The following is a 19,886-nucleotide window of genomic DNA, read 5'->3' as shown; positions in this document are numbered from 1 at the left end:
GCAGCCAGCTAATATGAGCGTTTCTGTATGTCAGGTCTGGGACTAAGTACTGCAACAATTTGTCTCTAGTTTTCTAGCAATGCTGTAAGAGGCTAGGTAACATGGCCAAGTCACACAATGAGTGTGTGATGGAGATAAGATTTGAAAGGAAGTTCCAAGAATTCACAGCATAAGCTCCTAACCATCAGAGTATATTATAGCTTTTCATGGTACTGTCCATGGTTGTGATAACAAGGGACTTTGTTAATAAGCGGCAAGCTTGCTGTAGCTCCTGCCTAACCTGACCAATGGGCCTGGAAGAGCAATCTTTTTGAAAGTTTTTGGAAAATGTTACACTAGCCTCAACAAAGGACACAAGATTTAGATTCTACTAACTTTTGTCAGAACTACTGAATTGGTGCAATGCTGTCTGCCACTTAATTAACAGAGACAGAATACCTGAGCCACTCATACCTGCTCAACATCATTAATCATCAGGGAAATGCAAATCAAAACCACAATGAGATATTATCTCACACCTGTTAGGATATCTATTATCAAAAAATCAAAGGACAAGAAGTGTTGGTGGAGATGTGCAGAAAAGAGAACCGTTGTACACTTTTGATGGGGATGTAAACTCGGGCAGCCAGTGTGGAAAACAGTATGGAAGTTTATTAAAAAATTAAAAATAGAACTACCATATGATCCAAAAATCCCACTTCTGGGTATGTATTCAAGAAACTGAAATCCAGATATTGAAGAGATATTTACACTTCCAGGTTCTTTGCAACATTATTCATAACAGCCAAGATATAGAAACAATTTAAGTGTCCATCGATGGATGAATGGATAAAAATGTGGTATATATATCAATAGAATATTATTGAACCTTAAAAAAGAAGGAAACCCTGAAATATGTGACAACATGGGTGGACCTAGAGGACACTGTACTAAGTAAAACAAGCTAGACCCAGAAAGACAAATACTACATTATCTTATTTTTTATGAGGAATCTAAAATATCCAACCTTGGGGACTTCCCTGGTGGTTCAGTGGCAAAGAACCTGCCTTGCAATGCAGGGGAGGTGGGTTCAATCCCTGGTCAGGGAACTAAGATCCCACATGCTGCGGGGCAACTAAGCCCAGGCACCACAACTACTGAGCTCGTGTGCCTCAACTAGAGTCCTCATGCCACAAAACTACAGAGCCCATGTGCTCTGGAGCCTGTGTGCCACAACTAGAGAAGAGAAAACCCGCACACCGCAACCAGAGAGAAGCCTGTACACCGCAACAAAGAGACCACGCGCCGTAATGAAAGATCCCGCATGCCTCAGCGAAGATCCCACTTGCTGCAACTAAGAGCTGACACAGCCAAAAATAAATAAAATAAAATAAATAAATAATAAATCTTTAAAATATATATATATATATGCATAGAGGTATCATTTATTTAAAAAAAAAGATATCCAAACTCATAGGACAGAGAGTAGAATAATGGTTAAGAGGTGCTGAGGGGAACCAGGAAGGGGGAGGTGTCAGTCAAAATATACAAATTTCAGTACTGCAAGATGAATAAGTTCTGGAGATCTGGAGATCTACTGTACAACATAGGGCCTATTGCTATGATATTGTATTGTGTAGTTAAAATTTTGATAAGAGGGCAGATCTTATATTAAGTGTTCTTAACCACAAAAGAAAACAAAAATAAAGGGGTTGGAAGAAACTTTTGGAGGTGATGTATAGATTTATGGCCTTGATTGTGATGATGGTTTCATGAGTGCATACTTATCTCCAGTCTCATCAAGTTGTATACATTAAGTATACACAGCTTTTTAAAAAAAATTGATTTTTGGCTGCGTTGGGTCTTCATTGCTATGCATGGGCTTTCTTTAGTTGCGGCGAGTGGGGGCTACTCTTTGTTGTGGTGCACGGGCTTCTCATTGTGGTGGCTTCTCTTGCTGAGGAGCATGGGCTTTAGGCATGCAGGCTTCAGTAGTTGTGGCTTGCAGGCTCTAGAGCACAGGCTCAGTAGTTGTGGCACATGGGCTTAGTTGCTCTGCGGCATGTGGGATCTTCCCGGACCAGGGCTTGAACCCATGTCCCCTTCATTGGCAGGCAGATTCTTAACCACTGTGCCACCAGGGAAGTCTCATATTCACAGCTTTTTGTAAGTCAATCATACCTCAATAAGGGGGCTTTTAAAAGCAAAGTGTACCTTCTTTGAGTCAAAACAACATGTGTCAGATGAAAATTTTATTGGATGGAATGAATAGCATATTGGACATTGCGGACAACAGATTAGCAAATTTGAAGATATAATTATAGAAAATTAAAAAAATAAAACACACACAAAAGTAATTCATTTAAACTGAAAAGAGCACCAGTGACATATGGGATAATTTCAAGCAATCCAGCATGCATATAGTCAGATTTCTGAAGGAGAAGTGTATGTGTGAATGAGGGATGACAAAAAAGTTTTAAAGAAATAATTGCCAAAATTTTCCTAATTCCATGAAAACAGAACCAAAAATCTCAGCAAAACCCAAGCACTAGAGAAATGAAAAAAACTACACCGAGGCACATAATAATCAAATTGCTCAAAACCATTGTAAAAGAGAAAATCTTAAATACAGCCAGATGAGAAAAGACAGTTGCATACAGGGAACAAAGATGAAGATAACATAGATTTCTCTTTGGAAATAAGTAAATGAGATCACAATGGCACAATACTTTTAAAGGACTGTGAATAAAAATATGCCAACCTGGAATTCTATACCTATGAAAATATCTTTTGAAAGTGAAGTCATATAAAAGATGGTCACCAGCAAATCTGCAGAATAATAATTGGTTAAGTCAGTCTTTCTAAGAGAAGGAAGTTATACCAGATGGAAATGTGGATCTAGAAAAAGAAATGTATATCACCAGAAATAGTAACTACATGGGTAGGTATATAAGATATTCTAAAAATTATTTAAATTTCTTTGAGAGATAATTGACTCTTTCAACAAAAATTGTAACATATGTACAAGGAAAATGTATGTTAGCAATAACATAAAGCCCGGGGGGTAGAAATGGAAGTATACTATTACAAGTTTCTTATATTACATGTGGAGTGGTAAAATATCACTTGACTATAGACAATGATAAGTTAAAGATGTATGTATAAACACTAAAGCAATCACTGAAATGATAATCAAAGAGTAATAGCTATGAAGCCAACAAGGAGATAAAATAGAATCGTCACAATGAGGTGGTAGGAGACTTTTGGGTTGATATATATTTTCTTTAAAAAAAAAAATTATTTATTTATTTCTTTAGTTAGTTTTGGCTGAGTTGGGTCTTTGCTGCTGCTCGCAGGCTTTCTCTAGTTGCGGTGAGCGAGGGCTTCTCATTGCAGTGGCATAAAGTGACAAGTATTTTGGGAAGTTGACCAGTTAGTTGAAGGCAGCACCAAGCTTAGAACTTAGGGCTTCCAATGCAAAATGTTTCAGAGTTTACTACTGGTCCCTTTGTATTCCATTTTCACTGCCACTTCCCTAAGCCGTCATTCTCATTCTCCCGATTTATGCAACAGTCTCTGTATCCACTTTCCTACTTTGATCTTGGTTTTTCCAATTTCTTTTTCATACAACATCCACGTCTATGGATTATAATATGTAACTAATCAGAACGCAGCTGTGATTTTTTTAGAGCATGTTTAATACTTCTTTATTGTCAATAAGATGAAATCTGAACTTTGTAATATGACCTTCAAGGCCAAGTATGATTCAATCATACCATGATTCAATCATGGTGTAGAACATATTTCATAAAATTTACTTGTGATTGTCTAATCTCAGAGTTTGGGTTAAAAAGCAAACAAAAGAAAAGAAAAATGGTGTTACTCTTTTAGAAGTATTTCCTCTGAAGATGAAAGAGACACATTTCTATCCTGTAAATAAGAGCTAAAAGTACACAATGGATGAGGATTGAAATACTGGAAATGTTGGTTTTAAAATAGTTTATCAGTCGGAAGATAACCTTGTAGGTTTTAAAATAGGTTATCAATTGGAACACAACCTTGTAGTTGACAACACAAGTCTACCATTAAAAAAATGTTTAAATTATTTTCATTAATAATATAAAGTAGATCGATAAGCAAATAACTTAGATTCCATTGCCTTGAGTCTTTGGAAGAAATCATACAAATGTGGAATAAGTGCTCCTTTTCACTGATGAACACACACATTCTATATTAACAGTTTTAGGATAAGAGCGAACCACAAGTATGCATTATGCAACTGAGGGCTTGGAGCTGGAATAAATTATTTAGAAAATGGGAGCATTGCTCAGCTGTGGGATGCTGTGATTATTCCCTCTCCTTAGAGGATGGTATGAAAGCTAAAACAGTTCTATTTCTTTCAGCATGGAAGTGATTCATACATGTGTAGCTAAGCTATCCAAAAACAGCAATTAAGAGCACATCTGATGCCAACCATATATATCCCAATATGAAGGGTTCTATAACCATTGTTTCTTTGAGGTAGGCATGAAGGGCATATAGACCTGAGCACTGGTACTGTTTCCATCATTTCCTTCATAACCACAATCTTCTACCATTTTAATTATACAAATGCCTTTTGGTAAATAGTTGTTAATTCTGTTGAATAATGTTTATGGCCAAATGATAGTAAAATAAAGAGCATAAATTACTAAATTTTAGAAATTTTAAGACGTGGTTTAAATCAGAGGGAAGAATGAAAATTTAGTAAGGGATTTTGCAATTAAAATAAAATGTCATCAGTATGTGGAATATTTAGGGAGAAGATGTTTATGTTCACCAAGGTGAAAAGTGGCCTTGAGGAAACAGAGATCTTTCATTGCTGGGGATGAGCAAACGGAGATCAAGTGAGGTCTGCCACAGACTTTCCACTACAACTATGTGGACTACTACATTGTCTGAAATGAAGACAAATGGTTTTCTGAAGCTGTCCACTCCAAGCCCATTTGATTTTTTTATCTTGATATTTTCATTCTGCACATCATCTTTCTCAGAGCCTGGTGGACCTGCTTGTTCTGTAGAGTGTAGATGACAGGGTTCAGCATCAGGGTCACCACCATGTTCACAAGGCCAGCCTCCTTATTGGAATCCAGCCTGTTCACTTGCTTTGGTTTCACATATATAACGACATAGCTGACGTACATCATAGAGAGAACAATGAGGTGAGAGGAGCAGGTGGAGAAAGCTTTCTGTCGCTCCTTGGCTGACGGGAGTTCCATGTTTGTGACTACTTTATGTTGCTGTATGCAATGATGGTTATAATAAGGGATGTCTAAATGACAAACAAAGCAAGGTTGAAGATCAACATTTCAACTGATCTGGTGTCAGAACAGGAGAGATGGGTCAGGGGGCCGAGATCACAGAAGAAGTGAGGGGTGACATGGGGGCCACAGAAGGATACGTGGGACACATTTACCACCAAACCAGAAATGAGAGTGAAGCCCAAATCACAGCAGGCTGTGAATAGGAGGAAACAAGTCTTCAGGTTCGTGAAGATAGGGTAATGCAGAGGCTTGCAAATGGCCAAGTATTCATCCAGAGATATCACTACTATGAGGAGGAAACCTGCTGCTCCCAGAAATACTAACACAAAGGCTTGTGTGAGACAGGCAGCAAAGGAAATTGTTTGCCTAAAAAAAAAAAAGACCAACAATTTAGGAATAACAGCACTTGTGAAACAACACTCAAAGAAGGAGAAAATGCTGAGGAAAAAGTACATAGGTGTCTGGAGCCAGGAGTCAAAACAGGTGATGGTGACTATGAGCGCATTGCCTGCAATGGATGCCAGGTATGTCAGCAGGTGCACCAGAAAGAGGACCTTTCCCAGGTACTGGTCAGTAGGAAACCCCTCCAAGGTGAATTCTTGTACAGTTGTCCCATCACTCATTTCCATCAACATCTCTTTCCACAGCAGCAGCATCTGTGGGTCTTAACCTACAATAAAGACCTCACAGCGAGCACAAAGGCTTTAGAGGAGCACAAGATCAAGATACTTAACTATCCAAGAAGGTGGCTACATAGATAGCAAAGTAGTCCAGTTAGTTGGTTATTCAATCAGAAGGACATGACTTCAATACTAGCTCAACACTGAGTACTAATCCCTGAGAAATCAGTTATCTTTGGAAAGTTAGTTAACCTTTGTGAACTTTATTTTCACTCTGTGTAAAAAGAAGATAGGATCTACCTGTTCACATACTGGTGAGAATGAAATAAAATAGAGCATGTAATTCACTTGTCAAGTGATATCAATGATTGTTTTTTTATTTTTTAACATCTTTATTGGAGTATAATTGCTTTACAATGGTGTGTTAGTTTCTGCTTTATAACAAAGTAAACCAGTTATACATATACATATGTTCCCATATCTCTTCCCTCTTGTGTCTCCCTCCCTCCCACCCTCCCTATCCCACCCCTCTAGGTGGTCACAAAGCACCGAGCTGATCTCCCTGTGCTATGTGGCTGCTTCCCACTAGCTATCTATTTTACGTTTGATAGAGTATATATGTCCATGCCACTCTCTCACTTCGTCCCAGCTTACCCTTCCCCCTTCCCATATCCTCAAGTCCATGCTCTAGTAGGTTTGTGTTTTATTCCCATCCTACCCCTAGTCTCTTCATGACATTTTTTTTTCTTAGATTCCATATATATGTGTTAGCATATAGGTAACAGGTAGGTTTAGGTAGGTTTATACCTAGGTATTTTATTCTTTTTGTTGCAATGGTAAGTGGGAGTGTTTCCTTCATTTCTCTGTCAGATTTTTCATCATTAGGGTATAGGAATGCAAGAGATTTCTGTGCATTAATTTTGTATCCTGCTACTTTACCAAATTCATTGATTAGCTCTTGTAGTTTTCTGGTAGTGTCTTTAGGATTCTCTATGTGTAGTATCATGTCATCTGCAAACAGTGACAGCTTTACTTCTTCTCTTCCGATTTGGATTCCTTTTATTTCTTTTTCTTCCCTGATTGCTGTGGCTAAAACTTCCAAAACTATGGTGAATAATAGTGGTGAGAATGGACAACCTTGTCTTTTTCCTGATCTTAGAGGAAATGCTTTGTTTTTCACCATTGAGAACGATGTTGGCTGTGGGTTTGTCATATATGGCCTTTATTATGTTTTGATAAGTTCCCTCTATGCCTACTTTCTGAAGAGTTTTTTATCATAAATGGGTGTTGAATTTTGTCAAAAGCTTTTTCTGCATCTATTGAGATGATCATATGTTTTTTCTCCTTCAATTTGTTAATATGGTGTATCCCATTGATTGATTTGCGTATACTGAAGAATCCTTGCATTCCTGGGATAAACCCCACTTGATCATGGTATATGATCCTTTTAATGTGCTGTTGGATTCTGTTTGCTAGTATTTTGTTGAGGATTTTTGCATCTATGTTCATCGGTGATATTGGATTGTAATTTTCTTTCTTGTGACATCTTTGTCTGGTTTTGGTATCAGGGTGATGGTGGCTTCATAGAATGAGTTTGGGAGTGTTCCTCCCTCTGCTCTATTTTGGAAGAGTTTAAGAAGGATAGGTGTTAGCTTTTCTCTAAATGTTTGATAGAATTCGCCTGTGAAGCCATCTGGTTCTGGGCTTTTGTTTGTTGGAAGATTTTTCATCACAGTCTCAATTTCAGTGCTTGTGATTGGTCTGTTTATAATTTCTATTTCTTCCTGGTTAAGTCTCAGAAGGTTGTGCTTTTCTAAGAATTTGTCCATTTCTTCCAGGTTGTCCATTTTACTAGCATATAGTTGCTTGTAGTAATCTCTCATGATCCTTTGTATTTCTGCAGTGTCAGTTGTTATTTCTTTTTCATTTCTAATTCTATTGAGTCTTCTCCCTTTTTTTCTTGATGAGTCTGGCTAATGGTTTATCAATTTTGTTTATCTTCTCAAAGAATCAGCTTTTAGTTTTATTGATCTTTGCTATTGTTTCCTTCATTTCTATTTCATTTATTTCTGATCTGATCTTTATGATTTCCTTCCTTCTGCTAACTTTGGGGTTTTTTCGTTTTTCTTTCTCTAATTGCTTTAGGTGTAAGATTAGGTTGTTTATTTGAGACATTTCGTGTTTCTTGAGGTAGGATTGTGTTGCTATAAACTTCCCTCTTGGAACTGCTTTTGCTGCATCCCATAGGTTTTGGGTCACCGTGTTTTGTCATTTGTTTCTAGGTATTTTTTATTTCCTCTTTGATTTCTTCAGTGATCTCTTGGTTATTAAGTAGTGTATTGTTTAGCCTCCATGTGTTTGTATTTGTTACAGATTTTTTCCTGTAACTGATATCTAGTCTCATAGTGTTGTGGTCAGAAAAGATACTTCATACAATTTCAATTTTCTTACATTTACCGAGGCTTGAATTATGACCCAAGACATGATCTATCCTGGAGAACGTTCCATGAGCACTTGAGAAGAAAGTGTATTCTGTTGTTTTTGGATGGAATGTCCTATAAATATCAATTAAGTCCATCTTGTTTAATGTATCATGTAAAGTCTGTGTTTCCTTATTTATTTTCATTTTGGATGATATGTCCATTGTGAAAGTGGTGTGTTAATGTCTGCTACTATGATTGTGTTACTGTCGATTTCCCCTTTTATGGCTGTTAGCATTTGCCTTATGTATTGAGGTGCTCCTATATTGGGTGCATAAATATTTACAATTGTTATATTTTCTTCTTGGATTGATCCCTTGATCATTATGTAGTGTCCTTCTTTGTCTCTTGTAATAGTCTTTATTTTAAAGTCTATTTTGTCTTATATGAGAATTGCTACTCCAGCTTTCTTTTGATTTCCATTTGCATGGAATATCTTTTTCCATCCCCTCACTTTCAGTCTGTATGTGTCCCTAGGTCTTAAGTGGGTCACTTGTAGACAGTATATATACAGGTCTTGTTTTTGTATCCATTCAGCCAGTCTGTCTTTTGGTTGGAGCATTTAATCCATTTACATTTAAGGTAGTTATCAATATGTATGTTTCTATTGCCATTTTCTTAATTGTTTTGGGTTTGTTATTGTGGGTCTTTTCCTTCTTTTGCTTTTCCTGCCTAGAGAAGTTCCTTTCGCATTTGTTGTAAAGCTGGTTTGATGGTGCTGAATTCTCTTAGCTTTTGCTTGTCTGTAAAGGTTTTAATTTCTCCGTTGAATCTGAATGAGTTCCTTGCTGAGTAGAGTAATCTTGGTTGTAGGTTTTTCCCATTTATCACCTTAAATATGTCCTGTCACTCCCTACTGGCTTTCAGAGTTCCTGCTGAAAGATAAGCTGTTTACCTTATGGGGATTCCCTTGTATATTATTTGTTGTTTTTCCCTTGCTATTTTTATTTATTTATTTCTTTTTGCAGTATGCCGGCCTCTCACTGTTGTGGCCTCTCCCCTTGCAGAGCATAGGCTCCAGACGTGCAGGCTCAGCGGCCATGGCTCACGGGCCCAGCCGCTCCACGGCATGTGGGATCTTCCTGAACCGGGGCACGAACCTGTGTCCCCTGCATCGGCAGGCAGACTCTCAACCACTGCGCCACCAGGGAAGCCCTGTATCTAATTTTTGATAGTTTGATTAATATGTGTCTTGGCATGTTTTTCCTTGGATTTATCCTGTATGGGACTCCCTGCACTTCCTGGACTTGATTAACTATTTCCTTTCCCATATTAGGGAAGTTTTCAACTATAATCTCTTCAAATATTTTCTCAGTCCCTTTCTTTTAATTTATTTATTTTTTTAATTTTTAAATTTTATTTTATTTTTTTATTTTTGGCTGCATTGGGTTTTTGTTGTTGTGAGCGAGTTTTTCTCTAGTTGCAGCGAGTGGGGGCTACTCTTCATTGCACACGGGCTTCTCATTGCAGTGGCTTCTCTTGTTGCAAAGCACGGGCTCTAGGCACATGGGCTTCAGTAGTTGTGGCACTCGGGCTCAGTAGTTGTAGCTCACGGGCTCTAGAGCGCAGGCTCAGTAATTGTGGCACATGGGCTTAGTTGCTCTGTGGCATGTGGGATCTTCCCGCACCAGGGCTTGAACCTGTGTTCCCTGTGCTGGCAGGCGAATTCTCAACCACTCTGCCACCAGGTAAGTCCCAGTACCTTTCTTTTTCTCTTCTTCTTTTGGGACCCCTATAATTTGAATACTGGTGCATTTAATATTGTCCCAGAGGTCTCTGAGACTGTCCTCAATTATTTTCCTTCTTTTTTCTTTATTCTGCTCTGCAGTAGTTATTTCCACTATTTTATCTTCCAGGTCACTTATCCGTTCTTCTGCCTCAGTTATTCTGCTATTGATTCCTTCTATAGAATTTTTAATTTCATGTATAATGTTTTTCATCATTGTTTGTTTGCTCTTCAGTTCTTCTAGGTCCCTGTTAAATGTTTCTTATATTTTCTCCATTCTATTTCCAAGATTTTGGATCATCTTTACTATCATTACTCTGAATTCTTTTTCAGGTAGACTGCCTATTTCCTCTTCATTTGTTTGGTCTGGTAGGTTTTCACCTTGCTCCTTCATCTGCTGTGTGTTTCCTTCCCTGTCTTCTCATGATCCTTTGGTTCTTAAGGTACAAATAAATCCAGACTTATGGGAATCTATGCAACCAAGGTATACTCAGCCAGGGAGTCAGGAAAGCTGAAGGCTATGTGTAGAGTCAGCACTCATTCTTATTGTCCCTATTCTTCAAGTCTCCTCTCTCTCTGAGGTCAAAGAGGATGGGGTTGTTACTTTTGTTTCTGATAGCCATAAAAGTGGATTCATCTCACATGGTCTAGGATGTGGTAACAAGATTTTAAATAGAGACATTCAAAAGGACATGGACCTTTTGGTCCTGTTTAACCTTGAGTAAATTACTGGAATTCTCTGTTTATAATAGGAAATATCTATTGGGGTCTGAACTGTTTCCTCCCCAAAGTCATATGGGAAAGCCCTAATCCCCAGTGTGACTGTATTGGTCGATAGGGCTTTTAAGGATGGAATTCAGGTTAAATGAGGTCATAAGGGTGGGGTCCTAATCTAATAGGACTAGACTGGTATCCTTTTAAGAGACACTAGAGAATGAAATCTCTCTCTCCTGTGCATGGAGTGAGGAAAGGCCAAGTGAGGACACAGTGAGAAGGCAGATGTCTGGAAAGTAGGAAGATATTCCTCACTGGAAACCATCTCTGTTGGAACCTTGAACATGGGATTCTGGTCTCCAGAACTGTGAGAAAATAAACATCTGCTGTTTAAGCCACTAAGTCAGATATCTTGTTATGGCAGCCCAAGCAGACTAGTATACATCTAACATATATAAAGCATCTGGCAAAGAGTGGCACAAATATTGAGTTCTTTCTTCAATATCTTCTACACTTCAGACACAGATATTCAATCTCCCATTATATTTTTCACCCAGATACTCCAAGCATCTCAAGATCAGCACTTCCTAAAGTAAATTAATCGTCTTCTCCCCCAGACTTCCTAGTCACTTAGGCTGGAAATCTCCATCATCTTGTTTCCTCTCTTGCTTGCACCTCAAATCTAATGTGTATCCAGGCCTGTCCACTGTTACCACAGTATCTCTTACTTCTCTCCTTCCTGCACTCCATACTCCATAGCCCTGCTTTAAACATTTCTTTCAACTTGGACTATTACAAGAGTACTCTTGACTCTCAGGGACACCAAGTGGTCTCTGTGACCCAAGTGTCTACCTTTCAAATCATATAGAAAAGTCTCTCCAAATTACCAACCTCACATCTCTTCCCAAAAACTTCACTGACTTTTGGAGGATCTGGAATTGCTTGGTCACAAAACTGATATATAAAAAAAAGTCTGTTTTAAAGTCTGCCAGTCCTAAAAATGTTCCAGATATGGTTTTAAGGGGAAAAACACAGAGTTTTGGGTGACTTAAAAGTTGAAAATGACATTAGTTTTCTAAAACCATATAGATTCTATGTGTATTTTATACTTTAAAGAACATAACAGAAGAATCTGGTCATTACAAAATAATCATCCAGTTTAGAGGAGGATGAGGTAAGTGGCCTTCCCAGGTTCCTTCAGACCATGAGAATCTGATTGCTTAGAGTTTGATGGTATTTTATACATTTGTCCTTTCACTACCTATTTAATTAATTCATTCAACAAATATGTGTGTGCTATGTGCAAGGCTGAAGAATGAATTATGCAATGAGCAAGGACTTTCCAAAGAATAGAGAAGACTGAAGAAGAGGGAGAGGGATGGCAGACAGGGAAAGTGAAGTTCTAGGTGGGACTCTAGCTAGGTTGCCATGGAAGCCGATAGCCAACCTGGAAACTTTCCAGAACTAACTTCTTACCTCTTTCTCTAACCTTCTTTCTGTACTTCCTTCTTGGCCTTTCTTCATTAAAACTTTCAATTGAATGACTACTATAAGCCAGGAGTTCACTGTCTAGTATGTGAGAGGGAGAATGAGAAAGAGACTGAAACATGGATCATTACAATTCAGTTAAAGGAAGAACATCTAAGGAAGGTTCAAAGCCTACTTTCTGGAGGCCTAACTCTAAGAATAGATACTAGTCAAAGCAGAATAAGTAAAGGTACAGAGCAGTTTGGAGTTGATGTCATTAAGTGTGGGGCAGGGAATGAAAGGTGACTTGTGCCCCAAGGCAGGAAGTGAAGCTTTGTAGGTCCAGTGAGCCAAGTGGGTCTCTTCTGGGAGACTTTTCTTCTGGCTATTATTTCTCATTGGATCATCCATTACCTTCTAATCTGTGCTCCAAAAACCTTCACGCATCCCATCTTATTAAACCATTTCACTCTTAATGTTGATATTTAAGGCTCTCCTAGAGGCCAATTCCAGCCTTCTCTCTCACAACTCTTACATGAAACTGGAGTGTCAATAAAGCAGCCACTTGCTGTTCTCTGAGCAGATTCTTCTGTGCTATGCAGCTTCTGCTCCATCATGTATCTCTGCCTCTCACCATACCAGGCTCTCTCCCTCCGCCCCCCCACCCCCCAACACAGACACAGTCACACACAGAGCCTTCAAAACACAGTTCAGGTGTGGCAAACTGGTAAGAAATGTTGTGAACTTTAAAATGTTTCTCTTGAAAAATCAAAAGACCTGGCATATCTGGGCCAGAATCTCTGCCTGGCATTAACTGGCTAAAACTGAGTCAGGGTTATCCTTTTAGATGGGCATGTGCACTTCAGTTTACAGCACTCAGCTCTTCTCACTTCATTTACATTAGCTATCTGGCCTCTACAGACTTTTGGGTTTCTGTTCCCTAACCTAATGTAAATGTCATCCCTTTCAAGATCCCTTCCTTCCCTGTACCAGATGTAAATTATCCCAATTTGAATGGCAGTCATACTGTATATTCATGACCTGTATTTTTAGTATTACCTTAAAAAAAAATTACCTTTTCTACCAGTCTTTTACGCATGGCCAGTATTCAACAAATATTTATTTTCTCAACAGAATGGCAGCACTTTACTTCCCTAACATGGGGAATAAATACTGTTTGTGGCTATGAATTTCTATTTTGAAGATGTACTCCCACTACCTGCCAAAAAATTCATACAAATACTTACATTTCCCTTAGGAACTTATTAGATGATTCTTGCCCTTTATAGGTATCCCTTTCTCTCAGGAGTACTGACTCAAGTCAAAATAAAATTGAACTCACCTTTAAATTTGTGGGAGTAATACTTTTGTCACGGACAATTTCAGATTTGATTCAATAGCTTCTCTGCCTCTGAAGACATAAGTCGATCAGTAAAATCTAAACAATGTCTTTTGTAAAAGATAACTGCAATCACTTCATAAGGAATACCTTGTTTTATTGTGCTTTGCTTTACTGCTTTTTTTTTAAAAAACAAATTGAAGGTTTGTGTCAGCCCTGCATCAAACGAGTCTATTGGTGCCATTTTTCCAACAGCACTTGTTCACTTCATTTTTCTGTCATATTTTGGCAATTCTTGCAATATTTCAAACATTTTCATTATTGTTATATTTGTTACATGATCTGTGATCTGTGATCAGTGATCTTTGACATTACTACTATGATTCACTGAAGGCTCAGACGATGGTTAGCATTTTATAGCAATATTTTTAATTAAAGTATTACATTGTTTTTTAGACATAATGCTATTGCAGTTAATAGACTACAGTACAGTGTAAACATAACTTCTATATGTACTGGGAAATCAGAACATTCAAGTGACTCACTTCATCATGATATTTGCTTTATTGTGGTACTCCAAGGCATGCCTGTACTCACAAAACACTTTGTGGATATCCTATTGGATGAAATGCTGTCAACAAAGCCATCTTCTATGACTCTGCACTCAAATACAAGGCCACGAGGGAGGCAAAGTTCAAGTTTGAGACAATCAAAGACAGGCAAAATAAGTGATTTTTCCAAAGGCTGTGATTTTAGATGTTGCCTACAACATCAAAACAATTTTCCAAGAGAAAAATAAACAGAAGGTAGCAGTATCCAAAATACTCCATTAAAATAATTTTTTTATGGATAACTGTCATTATGAGTACAGCAGGAACTGTTATGATTTGAAAGATACAAAAAAATCAGGGCTTCCCTGGTGGCGCAGTGGTTGAGAGTCCGCCTGCCGATGCACGGGACACGGGTTCGTGCCCCGGTCCGGGAAGATCCCACATGCCGCAGAGCGGCTGGGCCTGTGAGCCAGGGCCGCTGACCCTGCGCGTCCGGAGCCTGTGCTCTGCAACGGGAGAGGCCACAACAGCGAGAGGCCCACGTACCACAAAAAAAAAAAAAAAAAAAAAGCATGTTAGCGTTCAATAGAAATTAAAACCTAAGATGAAGGCTAATCAAAATGTTTGGTACTCCGCACTGTTCTGATGAAAGATAAGAAATTTGTTTGTTTGGTTTTGTAAATAATTCATATAACTCAGAAAAAGTTAAACTTAGATTTCAAAGGAGCTACAATGCACCAACACTTGACTTTTTAACAACCTCACTTTGCTACAGGCAAACATTTAAGATAATCAGGGTTATATGAAGCTCTCAAAGGGGAAGGCAGGGAGGCAAGTAAATTGTAGATTTTTAATTTGCAAGTTGAGATGGTTTTGGAAAAATAATTTTGGTTTAATTATTTATTCATAGATCTAAAAGGCTAGCTCAGTTTGTCAGAGCACAAGAGAATGCCAAAAGAAGTCAAAGCCATAGGGATGTACTAACATAAATCCATTCTAATTTCTGGAAAACAAGTGACACGGCGTAACACCATCACAAAGGATAGTATTAGCAGGAATAGGAGACCTGTGGCCTAATTTCAGTTCTCTCTTTGGCTTCTAGAGTATCACTTACTAAGAATTTAGTGAAAAACAGGGAAATTCTACTCCTTTAATTAATAATTATCTATAAGCAGCAGGAAAGAAACAAAGGAGAGCTAACATAGGGTGATGCATCTCGTTGATTAAAAATTTGTGAACATGAATTGATTTTAATGTTGAATCTTGAGTCATACTTACAAACCAACAGCTAATACACTACAAAACTTTACAAACATAAAATCTCATTTACTATAGAACTCCAAAACTAATGGAATTAATTTCTTCTCCCTTTTAAGTATTCCTTCCACAGAAATTCCTGAAACTGAGTAGTCATTGGAACTACACTTCTACACGTGTCATCAAAACATGACTGTTTTGTCAAAATGATGCAAGAAGCAATTTCGAATGAGATCAAGCTTATATTCTCTCAAAACACATTTTCAGTTCTTTGTACTCCAGGTTACATAAAAAATAAGGAAGGCTGGACTCAATGTAATTTCTCTCAGCCCAATGTCATTAAACTCCCAATGTCTCCATGCTAGGAAGGGATACAGTATTTAAGTGCACTATTAAAAAATATCTCCAGTTCTGAAAGAAATGCTTTTTATTTTTTAAAAGAGGGCTGATGCAGTGCCCTTTACTTAGCGGAGACCAGCCACTGACTTTCTTCCTTTACCAGCTTTCCAAGATGATACTAAGTGAGTTTTTGCCCTAATATTTTTGCCCCGGGTTTTACGAGGCTTCTCTTCTTTGTGCACCTTCATGTGCTGCCTAAGATGAGAGCTCTGGCTGAAGCATTTGCCACATTCACTGCACTGGTAGGGTTTCTCCCCTGTGTGGGTTCTCTGATGTTGAATGAGGTGGGAACTCTGGCTGAAACATCGGCCACATTCATCACACTGATAGGGTTTTTCTCCAGTATGAATTCTCTGGTGCTGAATGAGATTTGAGCTCTGTTTAAACCTTTCTCCACACTCATCACATTTGTAGGGCTTTTCCCCAGTATGGATCCGTCGATGCTGAATGAGGTTAGAACTCTGAAAGAAACTTTTTCCACAATCAGCACATTTATGGGATTTCTTTCCAGTATGGATCTTCTGGTGTTGAAAAAGAGTTGAACTCTGACTGAAACTCTTTTCACATTCGACACATTTATAAGGCTTCTCATCCAAGCTTCTTCTCAGTCTACTCAAGCTTGATTCAAAGCGAACAGTCATTCCCCATCTCTGCCGCTGCCGGCCTGTTTTGCGCTGGTTCTCATATACTTTTCCTTGGCTTGAGCTCCGAGATATACCTCCCTTAGGTTTTCCTAACCGCATGGTGAAGAGCCAAATGTATTCTTAAGAGTCTACACTCTTCTTCTGAATGAATGTTTCACTTCCTAGAGCTACACAGCTCAGAATTTTCTATGTGTAGAAGAAAAAAATAAAAAACAAATTATAGATGATTTGTTAATTATTCAACTTTAATACCTCTTCAGACCATCAAAACTGCATCCCTTTTAAATTAAATATCGTATATTAAGGCATATATATGGAATCTGAAAATATTGGTACAGACGATCTTATTTACAAAGCAGAAACAGAGACACAGACATAGAGAAAGAACAAACATGAATACGAGGGGGAAAGGGGGTGGGTGGGATGAATTGGGAGATTGGGATTGACATATATACACTACTGATACTATGTATAAAATACATAACTAATGAGAAACTACTGTATAGCACAAGGAACTCAACTCAGTGTCTGTGGTGATCTAAATGGGAAGGAAATCCAAAAAAGAGGGCATATATGTATATATATATATTTGCCGTATATGTATATATACATATGTATATATGTATTTGCTGTACGGTAGAAACTAACACAACGCTGTAAAGCAACTATACTCCAATAAAATTTTTTTTTAATGTATTCAATATATATAAAAACAAAGACAATTCTGGCAAAAAATACTTGCAAAATAATTCTAATAATTCCAGAGTCCAAACTTAATAAATATAACCAAATTTACCTTTGGAGTTTTTGTCTGTTGGGACAGGATTAAAAAAAAAAGTGATAATATGAAATCTAAATTTTTGTTGGACAGTAACAAATGAGATTAAAAAGTGGACACAATGTAATATCTTAATGGGAATAAAAGAACTCCAAAAGACAATCAAAATTTGGGTAATAGATTATCATTATATTTTACTACTTACTCCCATGTTAAACTTATACTCATGGGTGACTCATTAAGGTGTCCAAATTAGAAAGAAATGACAAATCATACTACATTGTTAAATATTTCTGTTTATCCTTGTTTGTTTAGCCATTCTACTTTCACAGCTTTAGAGAGCAAATGAGTTCTAACTTTGTAGCATAAGTTGTTTTGAATGTAAGAAATATTCTGTAAGGAGTGGAAAATTTCTGTGAATCTATTCAATAAATACTGGATGAGGAAAATGTCAATGAAGAGATATTTCATAATTATTTCCTCTAGATTCCAATGATCCAAGAAAGAGGACAATTCTTTGAAAACTTGAAACGAGGAATTTTTTTTTTGAGAAAGAAAAATTTCAAAAGAACTTTTACTTGATAGCATAATGAAACAGAATAAAAGGTGGTAGGTAAAACACACGAGGAGGAGGAGAAGAAAGTAAGTCTACATGGAAAAATACGATGGAATTTTTAAAATACCTAAATGCTACAAAAATTCAAAATTTCAAATAAATTAATTTCATTTAATTACTTATAAGGTTACTTAAAATAATGGCCACAACCAAAGAAGCACAAAGTCCAAATAGGTGACAATGTGGGAAAACCTAGGACTGCAAAGGTAATACAATTATTGAAACTAATTTCCACATCTTATTGTCAGCAAGTAGACTTTAAAATGGGAATAATTACCCTGGGTCTCTGCACACAAGCTTACAAAGCAAATAACTGAAAACAAAAATTACATCATTGTTCTTGCCTTTCCATCATCTTATTGTATAATTGAGACTCCAGGCCTGACAGTGCTGAGACTTCGTGTATTTAAGTATACCTGCTGCAATTAAGGTAAGTATCAGAAAGAGCAAACTGCATACAACACAAAAGTACAGAGAAAGCACTACTCATTTCTTAACTTTAGTAAATATTTACAGAACATCTATTACAAGGAGGTATGTCAGGTACATGATGTTGGTGTTCAAAAATAGCTATAATGGTAATTATACACTGAAAAAAAACCCCACATTTATTTTTCAACGCTATACAAGTCAGTTCTAGTAGGAAACTCAGAGACTATCTAAACCACCTAGCACACTACAGATGAGGAAATCATACCAACAGGCAGCCTGGGTGCCAGTCACCGTGCTATCCTATTTAATTCTCAGAGCAGGTTTATGGGATTATCTTCATTTTACTTCCATTTCTAAGGAAAGGCAGGTATACTTCGGCCAGGTTCCCACCCCCAAGTAGCCTGACCCCAGAGCCTGTATTCTTAGTGGCAGAACTGACTGCAGCTCGAACTTCCAACGCCAAGTCCAGCGCTCCGACTGGTGCTCTGCCTCCTTTCACAGCAGGTGCGGGTATTAAGGGAAAACTTGAGTGAATGGAGCTGTTGGCCATGCGAATACGCCTCACTGGAATGTGCCTGCTTTCTCATCCATAAAATGGGGATGACAATAAAGCCACCACATTATCCTGGTGTTAGAAGTTTAAATGAGTCTCTAAGTCACTCAGAACAGCCCTGTGCTACCCAAGCGCTTGGTTCAATCTGTTTTATCCTGACACGCGCCTGATGGAGGGCGTAAGGAATGCGGCTCACGATCGCAGGCCTGTCCTCTGGCCTCAACTCGCCCGGGCTTCCGTTAAAGCCTCCGCTCTCCCGAGGCCTCCGGCTACCGCTCCTCGCAGGCCGGGCCCGCCCCGATCCCTCCGCCCCCGGCGCCAGCCAGCGCAGAGCCCTCGCGGCAGCCGGGAGTTGAGGACCGAAGCCGCGCCCGGCAACCCGTTGCCCAGTCGGCACCGCCCCACTGCGGCCAGCTCGCGCTCCTGAGGCCCCGGCCCACTCACCGCGCCAGCCCGCCGCCGCCCTCGCTCGCTCGCCCCGCGCCCTTTGCGCCGCCGGAAGTGCAGGCCGAGCTGTTCGCCTGAGCCGCGCGGTCGCTCTAGGATTCTGGCGGAGTGACCCTCTATGCTCACGGACCCAGCGGAAAAAAGCAACTTTTCGTTTCTTCCTGTCGTTTTGTTTTCCTCTCCTACCCCTGGAAGGCGTCCTGTGGCCCCCAGGACCACAAGACCTGTGGTCTTCTCCCTTTGAGATGGAGGAGCCACCCACAGGGCCGACGAGCTGCAGCCTGTGTGTCACAGCTTTTGAAACGCAACACCAGACTGTCCCACCCGAGACTTCATTCTTTCTACAAATATTGTTTAATTATTAATTATATAGAGGTACTTTTGGAGAGCCGAAACTGTTCCTGAAATTTTTCATGAGTCACCTTATTTGATTATACCAAAAAGCCCTTACGAAATGGGAACGATCATACTCATTTTACAGGTAAGGAAACCAAGGCTTAGAGTAGAAGTTTGCTCGAGTTCAGTGTATAAGGGGTTGGCCAAGGATTGGAATGGGTCTTTTTGGCTCCAAAGTCTCGTGA

At 38.7% G+C, this 19,886-nt stretch overlaps 1 protein-coding gene, 1 non-coding gene and 1 pseudogene across 11 annotated transcripts in view; 1 reads left to right on the top strand and 2 right to left on the bottom strand.

Moving 5' to 3' along the window:
- Window positions 1-4,973: 4,973 nt before the first annotated feature.
- LOC131750322 (olfactory receptor 6C75-like) lies at window positions 4,974-5,938 on the bottom strand (annotated as a pseudogene).
- Window positions 5,939-14,794: 8,856 nt separating this feature from the next.
- ZNF22 (zinc finger protein 22) lies at window positions 14,795-19,475 on the bottom strand. 3 transcript variants are annotated; one of them, XM_067025136.1, is made up of 2 exons: window positions 19,303-19,475; window positions 14,795-16,665 (listed from the first exon to the last, which is right to left on the bottom strand). In XM_067025136.1, the coding sequence occupies exon 2, from the start codon at window positions 16,576-16,578 to the stop codon at window positions 15,901-15,903; it is 678 nt and encodes a 225-aa protein (XP_066881237.1). In that variant the 5' UTR covers window positions 16,579-16,665; window positions 19,303-19,475; the 3' UTR covers window positions 14,795-15,900. The 3 variants fall into 3 exon arrangements, with proteins under 3 accessions (XP_066881237.1, XP_066881238.1, XP_066881239.1); XM_067025137.1 differs by lacking the exon at window positions 19,303-19,475 and adding an exon at window positions 18,745-19,284; XM_067025138.1 differs by lacking the exon at window positions 19,303-19,475 and adding an exon at window positions 18,204-18,218.
- The window catches only part of LOC131750062 (uncharacterized), a 99,190-nt gene continuing 97,839 nt past the window's right edge, over window positions 18,536-19,886 (top strand). For all 8 annotated transcript variants that reach the window (XR_010838903.1, XR_010838901.1, XR_010838902.1 and 5 more), the window contains exon 1: window positions 18,536-19,786. This is a non-coding gene — a transcript (uncharacterized protein). The remainder of the gene's footprint in view (window positions 19,787-19,886) is intronic.

Source organism: Kogia breviceps, chromosome 2, assembly GCF_026419965.1.
Source record: "Kogia breviceps isolate mKogBre1 chromosome 2, mKogBre1 haplotype 1, whole genome shotgun sequence".
In the NCBI taxonomy this organism is placed as follows: domain Eukaryota; kingdom Metazoa; phylum Chordata; class Mammalia; order Artiodactyla; family Physeteridae; genus Kogia; species Kogia breviceps.
The sequence above is the reverse complement of the archived record's forward strand: the minus strand, read 5'-3'. Positions and strand labels throughout refer to the sequence as shown.